This window comes from Ambystoma mexicanum, chromosome 5q, assembly GCF_040938575.1.
Source record: "Ambystoma mexicanum isolate Mex_15411 chromosome 5q, UKY_AmexF1_1, whole genome shotgun sequence".
NCBI lineage: Eukaryota > Metazoa > Chordata > Amphibia > Caudata > Ambystomatidae > Ambystoma > Ambystoma mexicanum.
Genome location: NC_090933.1, coordinates 943543447 through 943561340, shown reverse-complemented (window position 1 = coordinate 943561340; position 17894 = coordinate 943543447). Strand labels below are relative to the sequence as shown.

At 47.1% G+C, this 17894-nt stretch overlaps 1 protein-coding gene across 2 annotated transcripts in view; it reads left to right on the top strand.

Annotated features, from left to right (window-relative positions):
- AZIN1 (antizyme inhibitor 1) overlaps positions 1–17894 on the top strand; it is a 1159916-nt gene that overhangs the window by 1070753 nt on the left and 71269 nt on the right. For both annotated transcript variants that reach the window (XM_069621462.1, XM_069621463.1), the window contains exon 11: positions 7584–7798. In XM_069621462.1, coding sequence (XP_069477563.1) covers positions 7584–7798 — 215 coding nt within the window. The remainder of the gene's footprint in view (positions 1–7583; positions 7799–17894) is intronic.

Sequence of the window (17894 nt, the reverse complement as noted above, 5' to 3'; positions counted from 1 at the left end):
TTTATCCCTGCTGAAAAGATTGAGGATTTCAAGGCGGGATTGTCGGATGCCAGGGTTCTGGCTCAAGATCTGCTGGAGGCTGCGGCGCATCATGTCAACATTTTGGACCCGGGCCTTATGCTTGGCTTGGATACTTCTCGCCAGCACGCCACCAAGTTCTCTAAAGAGGTGCAGGATAAGGTTTTGGACCTGCCCTTTGACGGCAAGGAGCTTTTTCATTCCTCAACGGACGTGGAGCTGACTAAAACGAAGGACAGCACTCAGACCGCCAAGTCCTTGTCTGTCCTGGTAAAACCACCTTTTAGGACAAAGACCATTGTCACAACCCCGGCCCTCCTCTGGTTTCAGGGGTTTTCTGGATCGGAAATCTTGCAGGCTTGACACCTCTTTGGGAAATTCCCGCCGAAGACCGCAACAGAGTCGGTTTTTCTCCCGCTCCTCAGCCTCCTCCTCAGGTTCAGGTGGTGCTGCCACCGAGAAACTAGCTAAATGAGGTTTTTCTGCGCTCGCACGAGACCCCGGTGGGAGGACGCATTGCGTCTCATTGGGAGGCGTGGCAGACCATCACCGAGGACCGGTGGGTCTTGTCATTGGCTCGGGCGGGCTTCCGCTTACCCCTTCCCGCTACCCCACCCATCAATCCTCCCTTCCAGCAGTTGGGGTCGCCCTCCCTCAGAGCCAAGATTCAGAAGTTATTGGATCTCAGGGCGGTGGAACCCGTTCCTCTAGGGGAACGAGGGGAGGGCTTCTACTCCCGGCTGTTTACGGTGCCCAAATCCAACTAGGCTGGCCTGCGCACCATTCTAGACCTTTCCCAGTTCAGTCTTTTCCTACCCCAAGAGAAATTCAAGATGATCACGCCTGGTCAGATAAAGTCCTCGCTACAGAAGGGCGATTGTCTCAGCGTGGTGGACCTTCAGGATGCGTATATGCATATCCTGATCTGGAATCCACACTGGAGATACCTACATTTTTTCTATGGTGGAGTAGCATTTCCAGTTCCGAGTGCTCCCTTTTGGCCTCAGCTCGGCACCGCCTGTCTTTACAAAGATGATGTCTGTGATCGCAGCTTATCTTCGTCTTCAGGGTTTCCATGTGTATCCGTATTTGGAAGATTGGCTGTTACGCAGCCCTTGCCCGCTGAAAGCCGTGCGCAATCTTCAGTTTCTCTTGCAGCTCCTGTTCCACCTTTGGCTGTCGGTGAACTGGTGGAAATCTTCCATGACTCTCTCAGGACTTGACTTTCCTGGGTTTTCATTGGAACACGATCGACCGCAGAGTTTACCTGACCGGGGACAGAATGCCGGATCTGTTGGCCACGTGTCGGATGTTTGCGCATACAGAGAGTTTGTCGGCCTGGTGGTTCTACAGGCTTCTGGGGCTCATGGCCTCTTACGTATTGGCTCTTCCTCTGGCTCGGCTCAAGATGAGGCGGATGCAAATGGCTCTTCGGATTTCTTGGTGTCAAGCTGTGGATCCAGACTCCAAGATGGTGTCAATTCCGGCTTTCATGAGTGGACCTGGTGTTAGGCAGAAACCTGTGCAGTTCCCTCTGGGACCACTGCAAAAGATTTAAGACTACAGGTGTTTGGCAGTAAACCCACTTGGTAGCACTTGGTAGCAGTCTGTACCACCTAGATTTACCTGGTAGCTGTGGCTGAGCAGTCAGACTTCCCTCAAGAAGAGTTAGGCAGTATATAGAGCATACATAATAGGTACAGAGGCACAGTAGTACAAGCAAACACTGACCAGAGCTAGGTGTAAAAGTATATAATTATTTATTTAAAGGACACTCATAAATTACACTAGCACAGAGAAGGTAAGTAAGTCAAAACACAGTCACTATTACTTATATGTACATCCCTAGTTATTTGTTGGACAAGTCTAAGTTAACACCACTTATTTCCAAACAGAGGTGAGCGCTTAACGTTAGATGGCACTCCAACAAGTTAGTTAAAAAGGGAGGGAAAAGGCAGAAGTAATGAAAACAGCAAGGTAAAACACTTCTCAGAGATTCACAGTAAGTTTAGAAAGGCAGTCTATTGCGGAGCAAGGAAGTTCGGTTGCCAGGCCCACTCTAGGGAAAGCCAGGCGAAAAGATGTCCAAGATCACACAATGTCACAAGTCTTTACAGGTGAGTAGAAAAGGTTTTACCAAGTTTAGAAAAGTTTAGTTAGGGTGTCCCAGGCTTACCCAGGTTCGAGAGCCGAGGGCTAAATCTACCCCGTACAATCGGTGGCAAGGGAAGCCGGGCGGAACACGGTACCTTTAAAATGCAAAGGATCCTCCAGCGGCGGCAGTTGTTCCTGGTAGTGGGTGCAAGTCGCGGCGTCGTCCAGAGGAAGAGAAGATCTCGACATGGAGGAAAGCTGAAGGTCGTTGCACTACCAGGGCAGAAACCAGCCGTGGATTTTTCCGGTTAAAAGGATGTTACCCCTCTTTCGCGGTTGAGGTAAAAAGTGGTGTCCCATTTGCCGGGGTGCTTGGCACAGGCAAGGCGGCCACGAGATGCTTCAGGGAGGCGAAAAGAAGGCAGAAACTTGTTGTCCCCACCAGTCAAGGGAAGAAGACTCTCCCGGCTGGAGATCTCCTCTGTCGTTGGGAAAAGTGGTAAGACGTTTCCGCAGGGCCCTACCGGTGGTGTCGTCTTGGCAGGTCGGCTCGGCTTCTCCCTCTTCGGCTTCTTAGGTCCTGTGACGACTGCTAAAGAACCAGTCCCAAAAACCCTGCTTTTATGCAGCAAACCCCCATTCATACAGCCTAGCTGTCACTCAAACATGCTAAGTGGTGAGCGGGGCGGCTCACCACTTGGGCCAATCACACCAGAGTGCGACATGAGTTGGCAAGGCAACTCAGTCCAGGGTGCCTAAACCCCCTCCCACACCCCCTGTGGTACCCAGACAGAATGGCACCACTTTGGAGGGCTTCTGTGCAGAAGCCCGCCAAAAGTGGAACAAAGGCTCGACTCGGGTTCAGGGTTACTGAAGTGAACCTAGACGCCATTTTGGCAGCGAGTTCTGGCAAAAAATCCCAACCGGTGAATTTATATTAAATAAATAAACCGGCGGTATCTTTTACATTGCACCAAAAGTGGTGCATTAAAATCAATGGGAAATCCCATTGGGAAATATTCCAGTGGAATATTTCCGTGGTATCCACTGCCACCAGCCAGAAACTCGGCGAGGGGGGACGGGACAGTACCCCCTCGACAACAGACCCAGGGGCAATCTAATTGCCCCTACCAGTACTTCCACAGTATTATGGTTTGTACTGGTTAAGTTACTAAGTTTAAGACTAGTAAAGTCAATGGTGACTTTACAGACCCAGGGAGACAGTAGTCAGTCCCAGGGTGTGGAGTCTATGTTTGGGGGTCACTATGACACCCCTGTGTTACTGCACTGAGAGTGCTGTGTAACACACATTCAAAAACCAATGATAGCCTATGGGGAAAAAATACCCCATAGCCCATAAGCACATAGAAAGTCACAGAAACACTCTCAAGTCATGTCCAAGAGTGAGGGTAAAAGTCTCACTCTTGGCAGGAGAAAAAAATAAACCCCAAAAATCCAGCAAAGCTGCTGGGGGACTCACTAGGTTAGGAAATTCAGCCTAAACGGAGAATTCTCCCTAACACCTGGTGTGGTGGTAGTCTCTCAGCAACCTGTCGGTGGGCGCGGGCTTTCAGGCCCCTGCTCCGATGGGAACGATCACAACGGACTACTCCCTTCTGGGATGGGGTGCGACATTGGATCTTCTTCAGGTCTCGGACCTTTGGTAGCCCCAAGACCAGCTCCTTCACATAAATCATCTGGAGCGTCTGGCGATTTTCCTAGCGCTCAAGGCGTTCAGGCCGGTTATTGCCAACAAAATAGTTAATGTCCGCACAGACAATGTGGTGTCAATGTTTTACATCAACAAGCAGGGGGAACCAAGTTTCCTCCTCTTGTGGAACTGGCCATCCAGATTTGGGAATGGCATGGTATCTGGCTGGTAGCAGTACACATCCCGGGTCACCTGAACGTCATCGCAGATGCCCTCAGTCGGCGGACAATGGTCAGCTACGAGTGGGAATTGAAGGCGGAGACCCACTCGCAGATATTCCTGTGTTGGGGCACTCCGGAGGTGGGCCTCTTCGCAACATCGGCAAACAAGAAACTTCCTCTGTATGCCTCCAGAAATGGGCTGGGAGCCTCCTCTCTGGGGGATGCTCTCGAGATTCCTTGGCACAACATGAGGGCCTATGCTTTCCCGCCTCTGCCTCTGATTCATTGGACGATTTGCAAGCTGAGGAACACAGTGAACTGTTCTCTTCTGCTCATAACCCTGTGGTGACCAGCCAGATTCTGGTTCTCAGAGCTTCAACATCTATCGGTGTGTGTACCGCTCAGACTCGCGTTGGTTCCCGGTCTGCTTCACCAGAGGGATCGACAGCTGTGGCACCCCTCCCCACAATCGTTCAGCTTGGCGGCATGGTGCCAGAGTTCAGATCTTTAGAGCATCTCAATCTGTCTGCTGACAACATGCGCATTATCCAGGCAGCCAGGAAGCCTTCGACAAGGTGTCTGTATAGGAGCAAATGGCTTTGGTTCTGTCATTGGTGCTTAGACAAACACCTGGACCCCAGGGTGGCTACGATTGACACTGTGTTGTATTTCGTGTCTCACCTAGCAGAGTCGGGCATTCATGTTCTGTCATACAGAACATATCTTTTGGCTGTAGCCGCTTATCTATCTTCGGACCAGTGCTCTTATTCTCAGTCGAATCCAGTGATTAAGAGGCACTTCGCGGGTCTGACGCGTCTTTACCCTCCGGTTCGCAAGCCGCACCCGACGTGGGATCTGAATGTGGTCCTCAATGCTTTGTGCCGTAAGCCGTTCGAACCAATGGCCATGGTGGAACTTAAGCACCTTTCGTGGAAGGTTTCTTTTTTTCGTCACAGTTACTTCAGCAAGGCGTGCCAGTGAGCTCCAAGCTCTGTCGGTGGAGCATCCCTTCTTGGTTTTCCACAAGGATAAAGTGGTCCTTCGGACAAATCCTTCTTTCCTGCCAAAGTTGGTGTCTGATTTCCATCTGAATCAGTCAATATCCCTGCCTATCGTCTTTCCAAACCCAGCTTCAGAAGCGGAGAGGGTTTTGCATTGCTTGGACGTTAGAAGGGCTCTTAATTTCTATCTAGACAGAACATCTGAATTTAGGAGTTCTTCTCAACTATTGGTGACTTTTGGTAACCCACAGGGTATGCAGGCCTCTAAGGCGACTATCTCCAGATGGATCACTGCCTGTATTACGGAGTCTTATACTGTCCAGGGTCTACAGCCTCCCAAGGGGATTCACACACACCTGGTACTGGGTAAGGCAGCTGCGGTTGCCTTTCAAAAATATGTCCCCTGGGAGACCATCGCAAAAGCGGCTACCTGGGCCTCCCCATCGGCGTTTTGCAAACATTACTCTTTAGCCCTGAGCTCCAGATCCGATGCTCAGTTCAGCCAGGCTGTGCTGAAGAACCTGTTTGAGTAGGGGGTTTTCCCATCCACCCGTAGATCCTGTGAGGAGTGCTTGGGAATCTCCCATAAGTATGGAGGAAAGGGGACGGAATGTAGGAGTATAACCAGGTTTCTCACCGTAGTGACCACCTTACTCCTAGTCCATAGTCCCCTTTCCTCCATACGCCCGCCCGCCATCCCCTCTAATAAGGTTCCTCTATTATTGCTTAAAGGTCTCTGACCTGGGCGATAGAAAAGGACTGATAGGCGATGCATGGGCAGAGCCAAGATGAGCGGGGTTACGGCCGCGTGCGGTACCCCGCGTAAAAGAGAGGAAAGACACATTTTTGCAAAATTTTGATGCTTTTACAAAGTGCTCCGGTCCCGTCCCACGGGACGGAGGAATGTTCCATAAGTATGGAGGAAAGGGGACTATGGACTAGGAGTAAGGTGGTCACTACGGCAAGTAGACTAGTTATTCTTTCATATTGTAGTGCTGCCAGCACATGGAAAATACCTACAGTTCAAAGTGGTTCAAGCACATTATCAATCAGTTTCCTTAGCAGCCGGGAGGGAAGGGACTAATATCTGTAGGTGGATTGGAAGATGCATCCGGCACTGGTACACACACGAAACACTGCCATTTATGCCTACTGCACACTCCTCTTGTGGTGCAGGGGCTACGTTAGCATTCATTGCTTACATGCCACTAGAGGCCATCTGCAAGGCTGGCTCCTGTAGTTCAGTACACACTTTCACACAAAGTTGTGTTGACACTCAGGTCGGGAATGGCTCACTGGTGGGACAAGCAGCACTAAAACATGTTTGTTTCGGTTCCTTTTCTCAGCCCACCACTGTCAAAGCATGTGATTCTAAGCAGATCCACAAGCCACAAAGACCAACATTACATATCTTTAATTGTTTTTCTAATGCTTTTATCTACTTAGATTTGCATGTGCCCACCCAGCCTCCCCTCTTTGGAAGTAAAAGCAGACGACATGTTGTTCATTTTTTTCAAACAATTCACTGCCACCATCCTGTTTGGGTTGCACATCAAAAGTAACAATAATGTAACTTTCATGAAAGAACAGGTGCACAATTTGTACCTGCAACACTCGAATTATGGTCACTGCCATGCAAAAAGGAATGTGGGATAAATTATCCTTCCAATGGTAGCTTTAGGGGCTGCCTGGTGCACACTGCACTAAGTGAGGTGAGCAGGTGAGCAAGGCTAAAAAGACCTCCTTCATTCCTAAAGATCAGTCGGCATCAAATTTAGTAACAGATATGCTGGGAATTCCACTGAAGTCAGTGGGGGGAAAGTTGCTTAATGTTTTAAATAAATTGTTCCTGAAGGTGCAGCATTGGGAGCATTTCCTGATAGACCACCAGATAACTTTCTGTGGCCTTCATTGTTTTTCTATTGGGTACTTTTTTACCTTGGTTAAGCGGAGTGTTCCATCCTATGCACGGGGTGGCTTATTACAGAACCTTGATTGAACCAAGTCCTGGTAAGACTATTGACCTTAGCCCCCGCAGTTTACCCTAGTTCCAATTTTTTGAAACCCCGAGACTTGGGCCCTTCTATTTTTTTAACCATCCCTTCCTGTTCTGTACATAAACATTTGGCTTACCATTAACAGAAAGTATGCAAGATCTTGTGTGTGGACGTTCTTTTAATCCACTATTAAACTGTTACTCTGCATTTTCATCTGCCTCACTTTCATCATGAGAGGTAAGTCTTGATTCCTCGACCACTACTGCCAAATATGTGAGCCAAGGCAAGCTTATGCGATTCGGTCCTGCTATAAATAGTCTTCTCAGACCACCAGACTTGGGGTGGTGCTGGGGGGGTGGGGGGTGGACCTCTGAAAAGCCTGTTATTTTCAATATGCATTAGCACAAGCTTGGAACCAATGCTGTCACCATCTCCTTATTGACCTGTGGCATAAGGTTTTCACAACTTTGCGATGGTGAAGAACCTATTTACATAGATCACTAGAGTTATGAGTAGGTAACCTTTCAGTATTTGCTAAGATTTGTAACACTGTAGCTTCACAACAGTAGATCACCCGATTTAACATTTTCTTTGAATACAGAAATGCAAGGAAGAGGATCCTTTATTTGTAAGCAGCCTTTGGGGTCCATCCTGTGATGAGCTTGATCGAATTGTGGATTGCTGTCTCTTGCCCGAGCTGAATGTTGGAGATTGGATCATTTTTGAGAATATGGGAGCTGGCAGCCTAAATGAACAATCGACTTTCAATGATTCTGAACAGCCACCCCTTTACAACATCATGTCCTTCAGTGATTGGTAAGAATATTCTGCTTCTTCAGGACATGCAATAACACCCTGGTTAATCCGTGTTAATTCTCGAAGAATAGTCCATGTGTGCTATTCCAGTCAACTTTTTTGTGTTCAGCAGTTCTAAATGCTACATTTTGCTCATTATGCTATGAATTCACTTTGCTGTATGGCTGTTCGACATAGAAATCCTTCAACCACAAAAAAATGTCAGTCCGCATGTTTGTTTAAATTAGATTTACCTTGCTGTTTAATTAAACTCTTGCTTATCACCTTCTCTAACATTCCCTTATGCCCCCCCCTTCTCATGGTTGTTACTGTTCATATGTGCATTGAAGGTAATAGCTTTTCCTTAAGAAGACTGACTTTTCCCCGCTTTTTGGATAGTCCTATGGCCGACTTGCTGCTTTGAGCATAAGTTCAAGGCAAAAGTGAGCTGTTTGGTAGTGCTTCCTCTCAATCATGGGCTCTTCGTTAATTTTCATTAACGCAGTTTCTAGGAGCACTTTTAATGAAATAAAGACTGGCATTGTTGAAATGCTTTCGTTTCTTTTTACAGTAATCCTTTACAAAAAACACATTTGTGCTGTGTTTAGGCCAAAAGTTATCGATTTCCCATACATCAGTGAACCGAGAAAGACAGCTGCCACTTAAAGGCAGCCATGGGAGACAGATTGTTTTACTATTTTCCCAGCCTCTAGTGTAGCTAAATTGAGCATTACTTCATTTCTTGACTGTAAGACGTAGGATTTCCAGGCGCAACTTATTTTTCTGAATGGAAACCCTGTCAAAATGTAAATGGTCTGAGTTCACGTCTTTCATTTTTAGTACGTAAACTGACATTTTGGTTTCTCTCTTTTTGGTGCATCAAATTCTCCCCACAGCAAGATGCTGGCACTTTGATAAATGTAACTTGTGGCGGAATGAAATCTGGGAAAGACTATCATGCCATGTACATTGTACATGTGTCAGAAAATGCCCTATAGACATTAGAAAGGTTAAGGACAGTAATAAATGTGCGGCTAAAAAAGTCAGCTGTTTTCATTTTAAACACACAAAACCATTATAACATCTCTCTCATTGCATCTTAGCCAAAACATGAGAAATTAAACCAAATGTTCTGGCAGCAAAATAAACATTCTGTACTGTTATGTTGTCCCCTTTAAACTGCTATTGGCCTAGAAAGGGAGCGAGTGGCCACCCCTACCAGGTCAGAAGACATTGAGAACATGAGTATGCACCAAGAAAGAAGAAAGGGCATTCAAACAAAAGAGCAGATTTCCCATATGATGGTCTTTGAAAATTGGTGGGAAACTGAGCTCAAGGTCCACATAAACTAGCTAATAAATTTAAAAAGATTAAATGACAAATGTTTAAGAAGCTTGTCCAAAATTAGACAAATATGTTATCTACAAATGCACCATTGACCAGATTATCAGGGATAACTGCCTTGCTTCAATATTTTTTAATGTACACAGTTAATTGGACGACCTAACAAACTCCTTGCCAGAGAGTTAACATTTTGGATATATTTCTTAAAGTTTCATTATGGACGAAATGTGATTGTTTCTTGGAACAAATGGAGATGTTGAGTTTTGGCAGATGTAAGTTTTTACATGTGTGTTGATGAAATCTTGCAGAGAGCTGATAGATGTCGGAAGCAGGGAACTAAGCCCCCAAAGAGAATTCTCAGTAGATGGCAAGTGAGGAAGCTAAACTTTGTGAGATTGATAAATGTTGAGCAGATGCCCAAAGAGTTGAGAGAAAGAGATCCTTTGAGATTGTACAGGAATGCATTGCTGAAAGCTAACAAACGTTTCCAAGCTTGATTGTAGGCATCTTTTTAAACATGTGCAATTAGTTTGTGCTCTTTTGATCTATATGCTTTTGGCCAGTTTCTTTTTTAAATGGGGAGCCCCACTCCCCTGCCCACATAAATGTACATATACACATAAATGTATATGTAATTGGCTGATTTTGACTAAAAGTGAACATGTTTAAACAGGTGTCTACAAATAGACTTATGCTAATTAAATGTTTCTAATTGCTTATTCTGAATGGGCTGTAACACTTTAAGCATCAGGGGTATATATTTCCATCATGAATTAGATAACAAACCACTGAAAGACCCTGCTACTACCGCACTTAAGTTAATCTAACCAAAAATACAAATTATAGTTGATGGGATTGGAGGGCCTAGGAGCAGATATGATGCATATTTGAGGATGGAGAATTGTGAATTACACTTTACCATTCAAGGTGTTGTCCTCATTCACTTTGTATACAAGTGCAATTCCCTCAATCAAATGGTAAGAGCTTAACTTAACGGGCAGGGGTTTTCTTTAATTTCTTTGTGTGCACCTTATGAAGGACCGGAGCAGATATGTTTGTAGCTATTATGAGGCATTTTGACTTTTGTTGGAGCTGGGACTTAACTTGGAGAGGACTTTAATGTGGCCTAAAATTACACTTGGTGGCTTAAGATTAATTCATTTGGCCTTGTGTTTGACGGAAGAGATGCACTGACCCCCAATGAGATAATAGAATTTCTGTTTAGCTTTCCCTGCCTCACCTAGCTGTACCAGTGCTGAGTAGCCAAGGTTGACCGTATGGCAAGGAGCAGTGTGATTCAAGATACACTGTAACATTAAATAATGTAATATTCACATAGTTATAGTAATAAAATCACTTTACTGTCTGCAAAGGTAGGTGAAATGATGTGCATTTTGAGGTTAAGTGGGCTCGTTTTGAAAAGGGGTTTTCCGAGTTCTTCATTGTGACCCTACTCTTTAGGGTTACTGGCAATGTTAAGTCACATGGTCCTCTAGGTATCTTATATGCCTGTGTGTTATCATGGGGCACTTGAGGGCTTGTTGAGATGGAAACACTATTACCTTGCCTTCTGAAAGAAGGCCAATAGAACTTCAAAAGTCCTTCCTCCCTTCTAAGGTGAGTAGGACTAATGCCCACATCCTTGGAAGACATCTTTGTAGGAAGTTGGAGTCTATAAGTGGAGAAACGGGTTTTGGTAGATGTTCCAAGGATGAAAGAATAAATGTGAGGACCAAAGTTTAGAGATCACACCACTCTAGAAGAAGCTCATGGGGAGGTCCTTGGCCAGAAATCCACTGATCACAAGGCAAGGGAAAGGTAGGGTCAGGACTCTGTGCCAGTTCAACCCAATAGGAAACAGCTAGGCAGGCCTATACCTCTTACTCTGATTCCACTAGAAATCACCTTTAGGGCTTTTAGATTCACTGGGCCCATTTCCAGTATTGGTTCTGTTGCAGTGTGTCGAGGTGTTGTGGGTGCATATGTCGTTTTCGGGATTGGGTCTGGCTATGCAATGGTTCCTCACACCGACGAGAAGGTTGCTGATGCGCGGGACTTCTCGACTACCGAGGCACCCCAAGCTGACCGAACCCCCCCCCCCAATCACATGATGGAAACAGGAATCCGCAAAGATCACTGCACTCAATTGACTTGCATGTCAAGAATGAACAAACTGCTCATAGAAGGCCCCTTTTGGAGTTGGAGAGCAGCAGCAGCTGCAGGAGAATGGTTCCAGTGCCACAAGCTGGAGGGCTTCAGAGTTGCTTAGTACAGTGACCAATGCATAACAACGGCCCTGGACCAGAGACACTTCCGAAGGCTTCAGAGGGCAGGATCAGCGTTGTGGTTTGGACTGGTTGGGCCAACCAACCCAAGGATCAAAGCATTGACAAAGGGTCTTCAGGAGATCGGTCCAGAAAGGTAGGGATTTGCCAAGACTTTGCTGAAGGCAATGCTGGAAGTGTTCAGTGGTCATTGTGATGCTGGAAATGCATCGGAGGGACAGGGCCTCCGTATCCTTGTCCTTTACTGCCTTTTTATCGTGTGTTCTGTCGTGTTTTCTGCGCAGGAGTTCATGTGGGACTCCTGGCGGTACAGCTTTCTCTCTTTTGGTTTGGTGAACAGACCCATGGGATACCCTGACGGCACCCATGCGTGGGGGTACAACCCTGTGCCCCTAGTGTATGTTTTTGGGCACCTGTGTGTGACCCATAGAGCAGGGTACGGGCTGGTGGCAGCTCCGTGCTGAAATGACTGGTGCCCTGAGCGTCCTCCATTTTTGGGATGCCCAGGCCTTGTCATTGGAATCGGTAGATTCCTGATGGAGACAAAATGGCCCCCATGGCCTCTTGCCTTCCATCACCTTTTACCCTGATCTTCCTGAAGTCCCGGGAAGCCCTGCCTCTGTCCCTTCCCCCTTTCTGGCTGTTGGATGGAAGTTCAGTATATGGTAGTGTGGGGAATTCCGACCAGACTGGCTGGAGCCTTCTCAACGACCGTATGTTGTGGGTACGCCTGTGGGTGGGACCTGGATGAATGGAGTGTGTGACGAATATAGGTACGCCTGTGGGTGGGACCTGGGTGAATGGAGTGTGTGACGAATATACATTCTATGTTGTGACTGTCTAGTATCTGGTGTTTGACACAATGGTTGAGACAGCCCTGCCCGAAACCGGTATGAATGCAGCTTGGAGTGTTCAATGGCTCGGTACTTTCCCAATACACAACTTGTTGTGAGTGTCTGGAGAGAAGTGAATGGCCTGAATACCTCGTGTACCTGATTGGTTGACTGCCTGCATGAATGCCCGTAGTCGTGATTGGATGCTTGAGTGCGACCCAGCGAAATGAATGGGAGATCAACAGTATATCTGGGGACCTCTCACTGCTAGGAATCGTGTTCAGAAGCTGAAGTCCACTACGACGAGTAACTGGAGTGAAGCTTAACCTTGAGCCCTGCTGGGCGAGAAGAATTGCTGTCGCTCTCCTTCGCAATCTGAAAGCTGCTGTGCTTCAAGAACGGACCCAGAGAGGACCTGGTAAGGCGCCCTCTTCCCAAGCTACGAGGGACCATCGTGCACAGCTGATCTTTGCCTAAGCTCCCTGGTAGACAGACCTTCGACAGGCTGCCGACCCGATACGGGGACTGCTGTGGAACTCCAAGGAGAAGTGCCCAGACTGTTGTCCGTCACTGTCGCCGACCGGAGCCGCCGTGCTCCCGTTGCCTAAGAAACTTCATTTATCCAAGGACGCTCTTGTCCGCATCGTCGCCGCTGTATCCTGCTGGAGAAGGTCTGACCGTCGACGCGCCGAGGAGCATCCACCGGTGGGTTTCCCGCCACCCAAAGACCACAGAGACGCCGACGACTCCACGCCCTTGCTGGGCCACAGTTCAACTCTTTGCGGTCCAGAACTATCGACACTGAGGTGCCCCGCACGCCTCTTCCTTGCAGGTAGTTTACGCTTCCCGTCAACGAGCACTGCTGGGAACGATGCGGCCACTTCAACGTCGTAGCTCGACCTGTTCTCTGTCGAACATTCGACAACCCATGACTCCTGCCTGAAAGGGAGGACACTCGAGGAGGGTTGTCGATTTCCCTGACGCGGAACGCTACAACACCAAGGTACCTTGGGGTTGCAGAACTATTGGGAAGTCTAAGGGTGATCAATATATAGACTGGGCTTGTATTTTTCTTCTACAGGTTGCCCAGGTGAGGGGGATCTTCACACAGAGCTGTGTTTAATGGTAGTTACCAGTATTCTGCCTATTGCTCAACCATCTTGCTTTCCTTACTTTGTCTACTGCTGGTTTTCCTCTTTATTTTGATCTGTGTCATTCCGACCGTATGCACTTGAATAAGATCTAATAACGTTAGTGGTACCACTTTAGAATTGTACATATTTACCATTGTTGATTTTCGGAGTACAAAGTGAGCGATCGTGATTGTGTATATGACCTTAAATATGAATTATATAAAGACTGTGTTTTAACCGATACAGTGTGTGGACATTCCTTCGTGGGTGCTCAGGGACTACACTGTACTTAAGAACCAGCTTGCATCACCTCCCGAGAAGCTAGGCCTTAATTGCTCGTCCATTGCTACTGTAATAGAGAGTCTTAGTAGGGGTCTCTGTGGCTCTCCTCTACCATATAGAGAGCGGAAGTGCAGACACCCCCCCACCCCCCCCGGTCTTTACAGTCATCCACAGGTCTTCAGACAGTCTTCAACCAGTCTTGACTCCTGCTTGAAGATCTGTGCCTTATGAGCCCTCAGAAGGGTCCCTGGAACAACCGGTCAGCAGACCAACTCTCTCCTGGCAGCCTCGCTGCAGCTGTCCCTGTTCTGAGTGCGTCCTTGGAACTTGGAGGATCTTCAACGTTTGAGTAACAAGATGCCTGATCTTACATTTTCTGCCTTCTTTCATAAACCAAAGCTGTACTGGCCTACTCTTTTGTACGCCCGTTCAAGAGCCTGTCGCTCCCTCACCATGGTGGCTCCTGTTGCAAAGCTCTTTGGATCCCTGGAGTTTTCCTGAGGCGGTCTGTCCTGCATACGTCTTAATCGATCCTTGTTTGAGTGTTCTACTGGAAGCTTTATAGAGATCCTTAAGTACTGCAACCAACCAAAACTAATTCCTGTGCCGGAAAGTGACCTGTGCACCCGCGACCCCTGGGCCTTCCTCAGCCAGACCAAGCACAAAAGACTGTGTCCCCAAAGGATTCCGGTACCTTAGTAATTTAACATACCTATTCCTTCTCTCCCCCCCCCCCCCCCCCCCCCCCCCCCCCCCCCCCACACCCGCCCCCCAGTCCTTGATAGTTATATGGGCGTAAAGTCCTGTCCCTATCTTACTCCTTTCTGAATTCGGTTGTGTGGTGACCTTACCTTTTTGAACTTTAAAATTATAGCGACTGGAATTGTCCAATCGTATAGTAAACCTACCTGCAAAGTGTAACTTTGGAACTGATGACTTTAGGGCACAAGGCCCCATTTTAGGGCTGGACTTAGTAAGCATTAAAGAACAGTTTTGTGGTTAATCGAAAATGTCTCTACTGACCTTTCTGCATCTGTGTACTTATCTGTGTTACACTGGTTATTGAATGGAAGAAGTTCCTTACCTGTAACTCCTGTTCCTCCAGCATTGGTATCTTTTATAGGTTCACATGCTGTTTGAATATTCCCTGTTGTCCGGCTAGGAGTCCTCAGTAACAGTAACGTATTTCAATTTTAAAACTGCTCTCATTTTAGTGCTCTATTAATAATTTTGGATCATCTTGCCCCACAGCCCAGGTCTCCCGTAGCTCCACCCCTGGGGGTCTATCTTCAGTTTTGGCAATTGAACGTGGCAATGTGAGCCAAAAAAAGCCACCTGAGCCCCTGCCATGCCTGTACATTGGTCAATGCCCTATCGCTACCAACTCATGCTCTAGATGTCCATGACCACCTTATCAAGGATAACATTGACATCCTGATAATTACTGAAACTTGGCTGAATAAAGCCTCGGGCCCTGCCCTCTCCCTCACCATCCCAGTTGGGTACACGATCTTTAGACAAGACCGTATTCACCAGAGCGGTGGGAGACGGGCCCTTATCGCCAAAGATAACTTTGCTATTGGGGAGGTCGAAGGGGAGCACGGTCACAACTGAGACTGAATTCTACTCAAAATCAATTTTTCCCATAACTGCAACATTACAGTTCATATTGTCTATCGACCTTCGGGTCCTATTGCTGAATTCCATGAGACCCTTATCCTCTCCCTGTCTGACAACTTGAAAAAGACCTCGTCCTGCTCCTGGGTGATTTAAATCTAGGCCTTAATGACACTAAGGATGCCCATGCTATCACCTTGAATAAAGCCCTATCCACCCTAGGGTTCTCTCAAATAATCTGAGCCTACTCACATCAAAGGGCGCACCCTAGATTGGATCAGTCACCACAACTCTGCTGTTCGAATCACTGGAATTACTCCTATTCCATGGTCTGATCACCACTATATTCAATTTGACCTCAGTACTAACAAAGTGCCCCCTCAGCCTGTGATCACGTGTCCTGCGGCACTCACCAGAAGTTCACGTCAACTTACCTCAGAAAGGATTACACCTTTCCTCATGGTGCCGGCTCTCCAGCCTCCGTTTTCCAAAGACCATGACACTCTCGCTAGTGCTTTTAAACTTACCATCACCCAAGCGGTAGACGCTATTGCTCCTCTTACCCTAAAGAAAGCTAAGAAAGTTAAACGCTCCAATGCCTGGTTCTCTCAGGACTTGCTGGAACTACACTCTAAGAAAAGGCTTGCATTCTCAGCCTGGAAAATGAACCCTACTGAAGCCACCAGGAGTGCATTTAAGGCTATCTCCAAAGACTACAAAGCAAATATTATCCAGGCTAAAGCCACTTCATTCAATTCTAGGATAGACAATGCTAAATCAGGGTCGAAAGAAATCTTCACCATCTTTAGAGAGTTGGAAAAACCGTCCATTCCACCTCCCACTCTACTGAAGGACGAAAAGTGGTGCAATAGCATTCAATCTGCCATGCTAGATAAGCTTAATACCCTGCAAACTAAAATCCTAGGCCATCAAAAGACGCTGACGCACCTCATAGCCAACCTGCACAGCAACTCGCCTACGGCCACCAATTAAAATCTTTCCACGCCTTCCGACTTTAAAGATATGACTGAGCCTGAAGTCATTGCCCTGCTCAAAATCGATTAAACCATCAAACTGCAAGGGCGATGCCTGTCTGGCACAACTTATTAAAGATTATGCCCCCATCCTTGCCCCTTTTCTAACAGCTTTCATTAATGCATACTTCCAGTCTGGCCATGTTCCAACAGGACTTGAGGAAGCCTGGGTACGCCCGCTCCTTAAAAAAACTTGCCTAGACCCAACGGATCAGGGAAACTACAAGCCCATTAGCCCTATCCCATTTTTACTAACATCTCTGGACAAAGCAGCCTACCTGCAAGTCCAAAAATTCCTTGAGGACAACCGTCTCCTCGGCCTTGATTTATCTGCAGCATTTGACCTGGGGGATCAAAACGCACTCTGCCACCATCTTTCTACTGCGGATAATTTCTCCCCCAAGGCATGTGCCTGGATCACCACCTTTCTACAGGAGAGGGCCATGAAAGTCTTCTCCGACTCAGCATGTGCCACCCCAAGCCACATCAAATGTGGAGTCCCACAGGGCTCCTGCATTGCCCCCACTCTCTGACCTGTTCACGAGGTCCCTATTCAGCATTCTTGACGCCCTGTGTATTTCATACACCAATTTTGCTGATGACACTCTAGTGCTTATCCCACATATAGGTGATTACACTGCCGACGTGAACACCCTCACTATTTATTCCACGATCCAAGCATGGATGGCAGGAAACTGGTTATGCCTTGACAGCGAGAAAACCGAACTTCTGTTAATTTGATCACCCACCACCTTGGGCAATTTGGACAAACGATATATGTCCTTCACCATCGATAATATACCTATCAAGGTATCCCAAAATGTCAAGACCATGGGCGTCTACCTTGACTCTTATCTGACTATGGATAGACAGGTCAATACCATTAGCTCTTCATCTGCCTACTACTCCAAAGTACTCGATGCAGCTAGACCCTTCTTATCTCAACAGAACTGCCTCACCATTGCTAGGGCAATAATCGGTTCAAGACTGGACTACTGCAATGCCGTTTTTCTAGGTACCTCCTGCAAAAACCTGGGTAAACGCCAACTTGTTCAGAACAATGCCCTTAGGGCCACCACAGGAACTTCGACGAAAGGCCACATCTCCGATGTGAGAAGGCAGTCAAAGAGAGAATTGTCTTTAAAACCATATCCCTCACGCATAAAGGCCTCCATGATCTGGCACCCCCCTACTTGGTCCAAAGAATTGCAAAGCATACCTCTTCTAGGCATAGAAAGGACTACACCAACATGATCACCACTCCCTAGACATGTAGAGTCTGTGCTGGCGGCACTAGCTTCCCCTCTATGGCCGCCACACACTGGAGTGCTCTTCCCACTCACCTTCGGATGATTGACTCTCACTTAGCCTTCCGCAAAGCCATCAAAACTAAGATTTTTGTTTGACTGTTTACTCTGTACATCTCGCCGTATTGTGGCCAGATGCTACGACCTTCGGAGAATGATTTCACACATTATTGTAATGTATACTAACCATGAAACCCTTCTTCTCACTTCTGTCTATTACTAATGTATCTGCAACCAAGAGACCACTTGTGTCATGTGTAACCACTGAATCAGACTTACGTA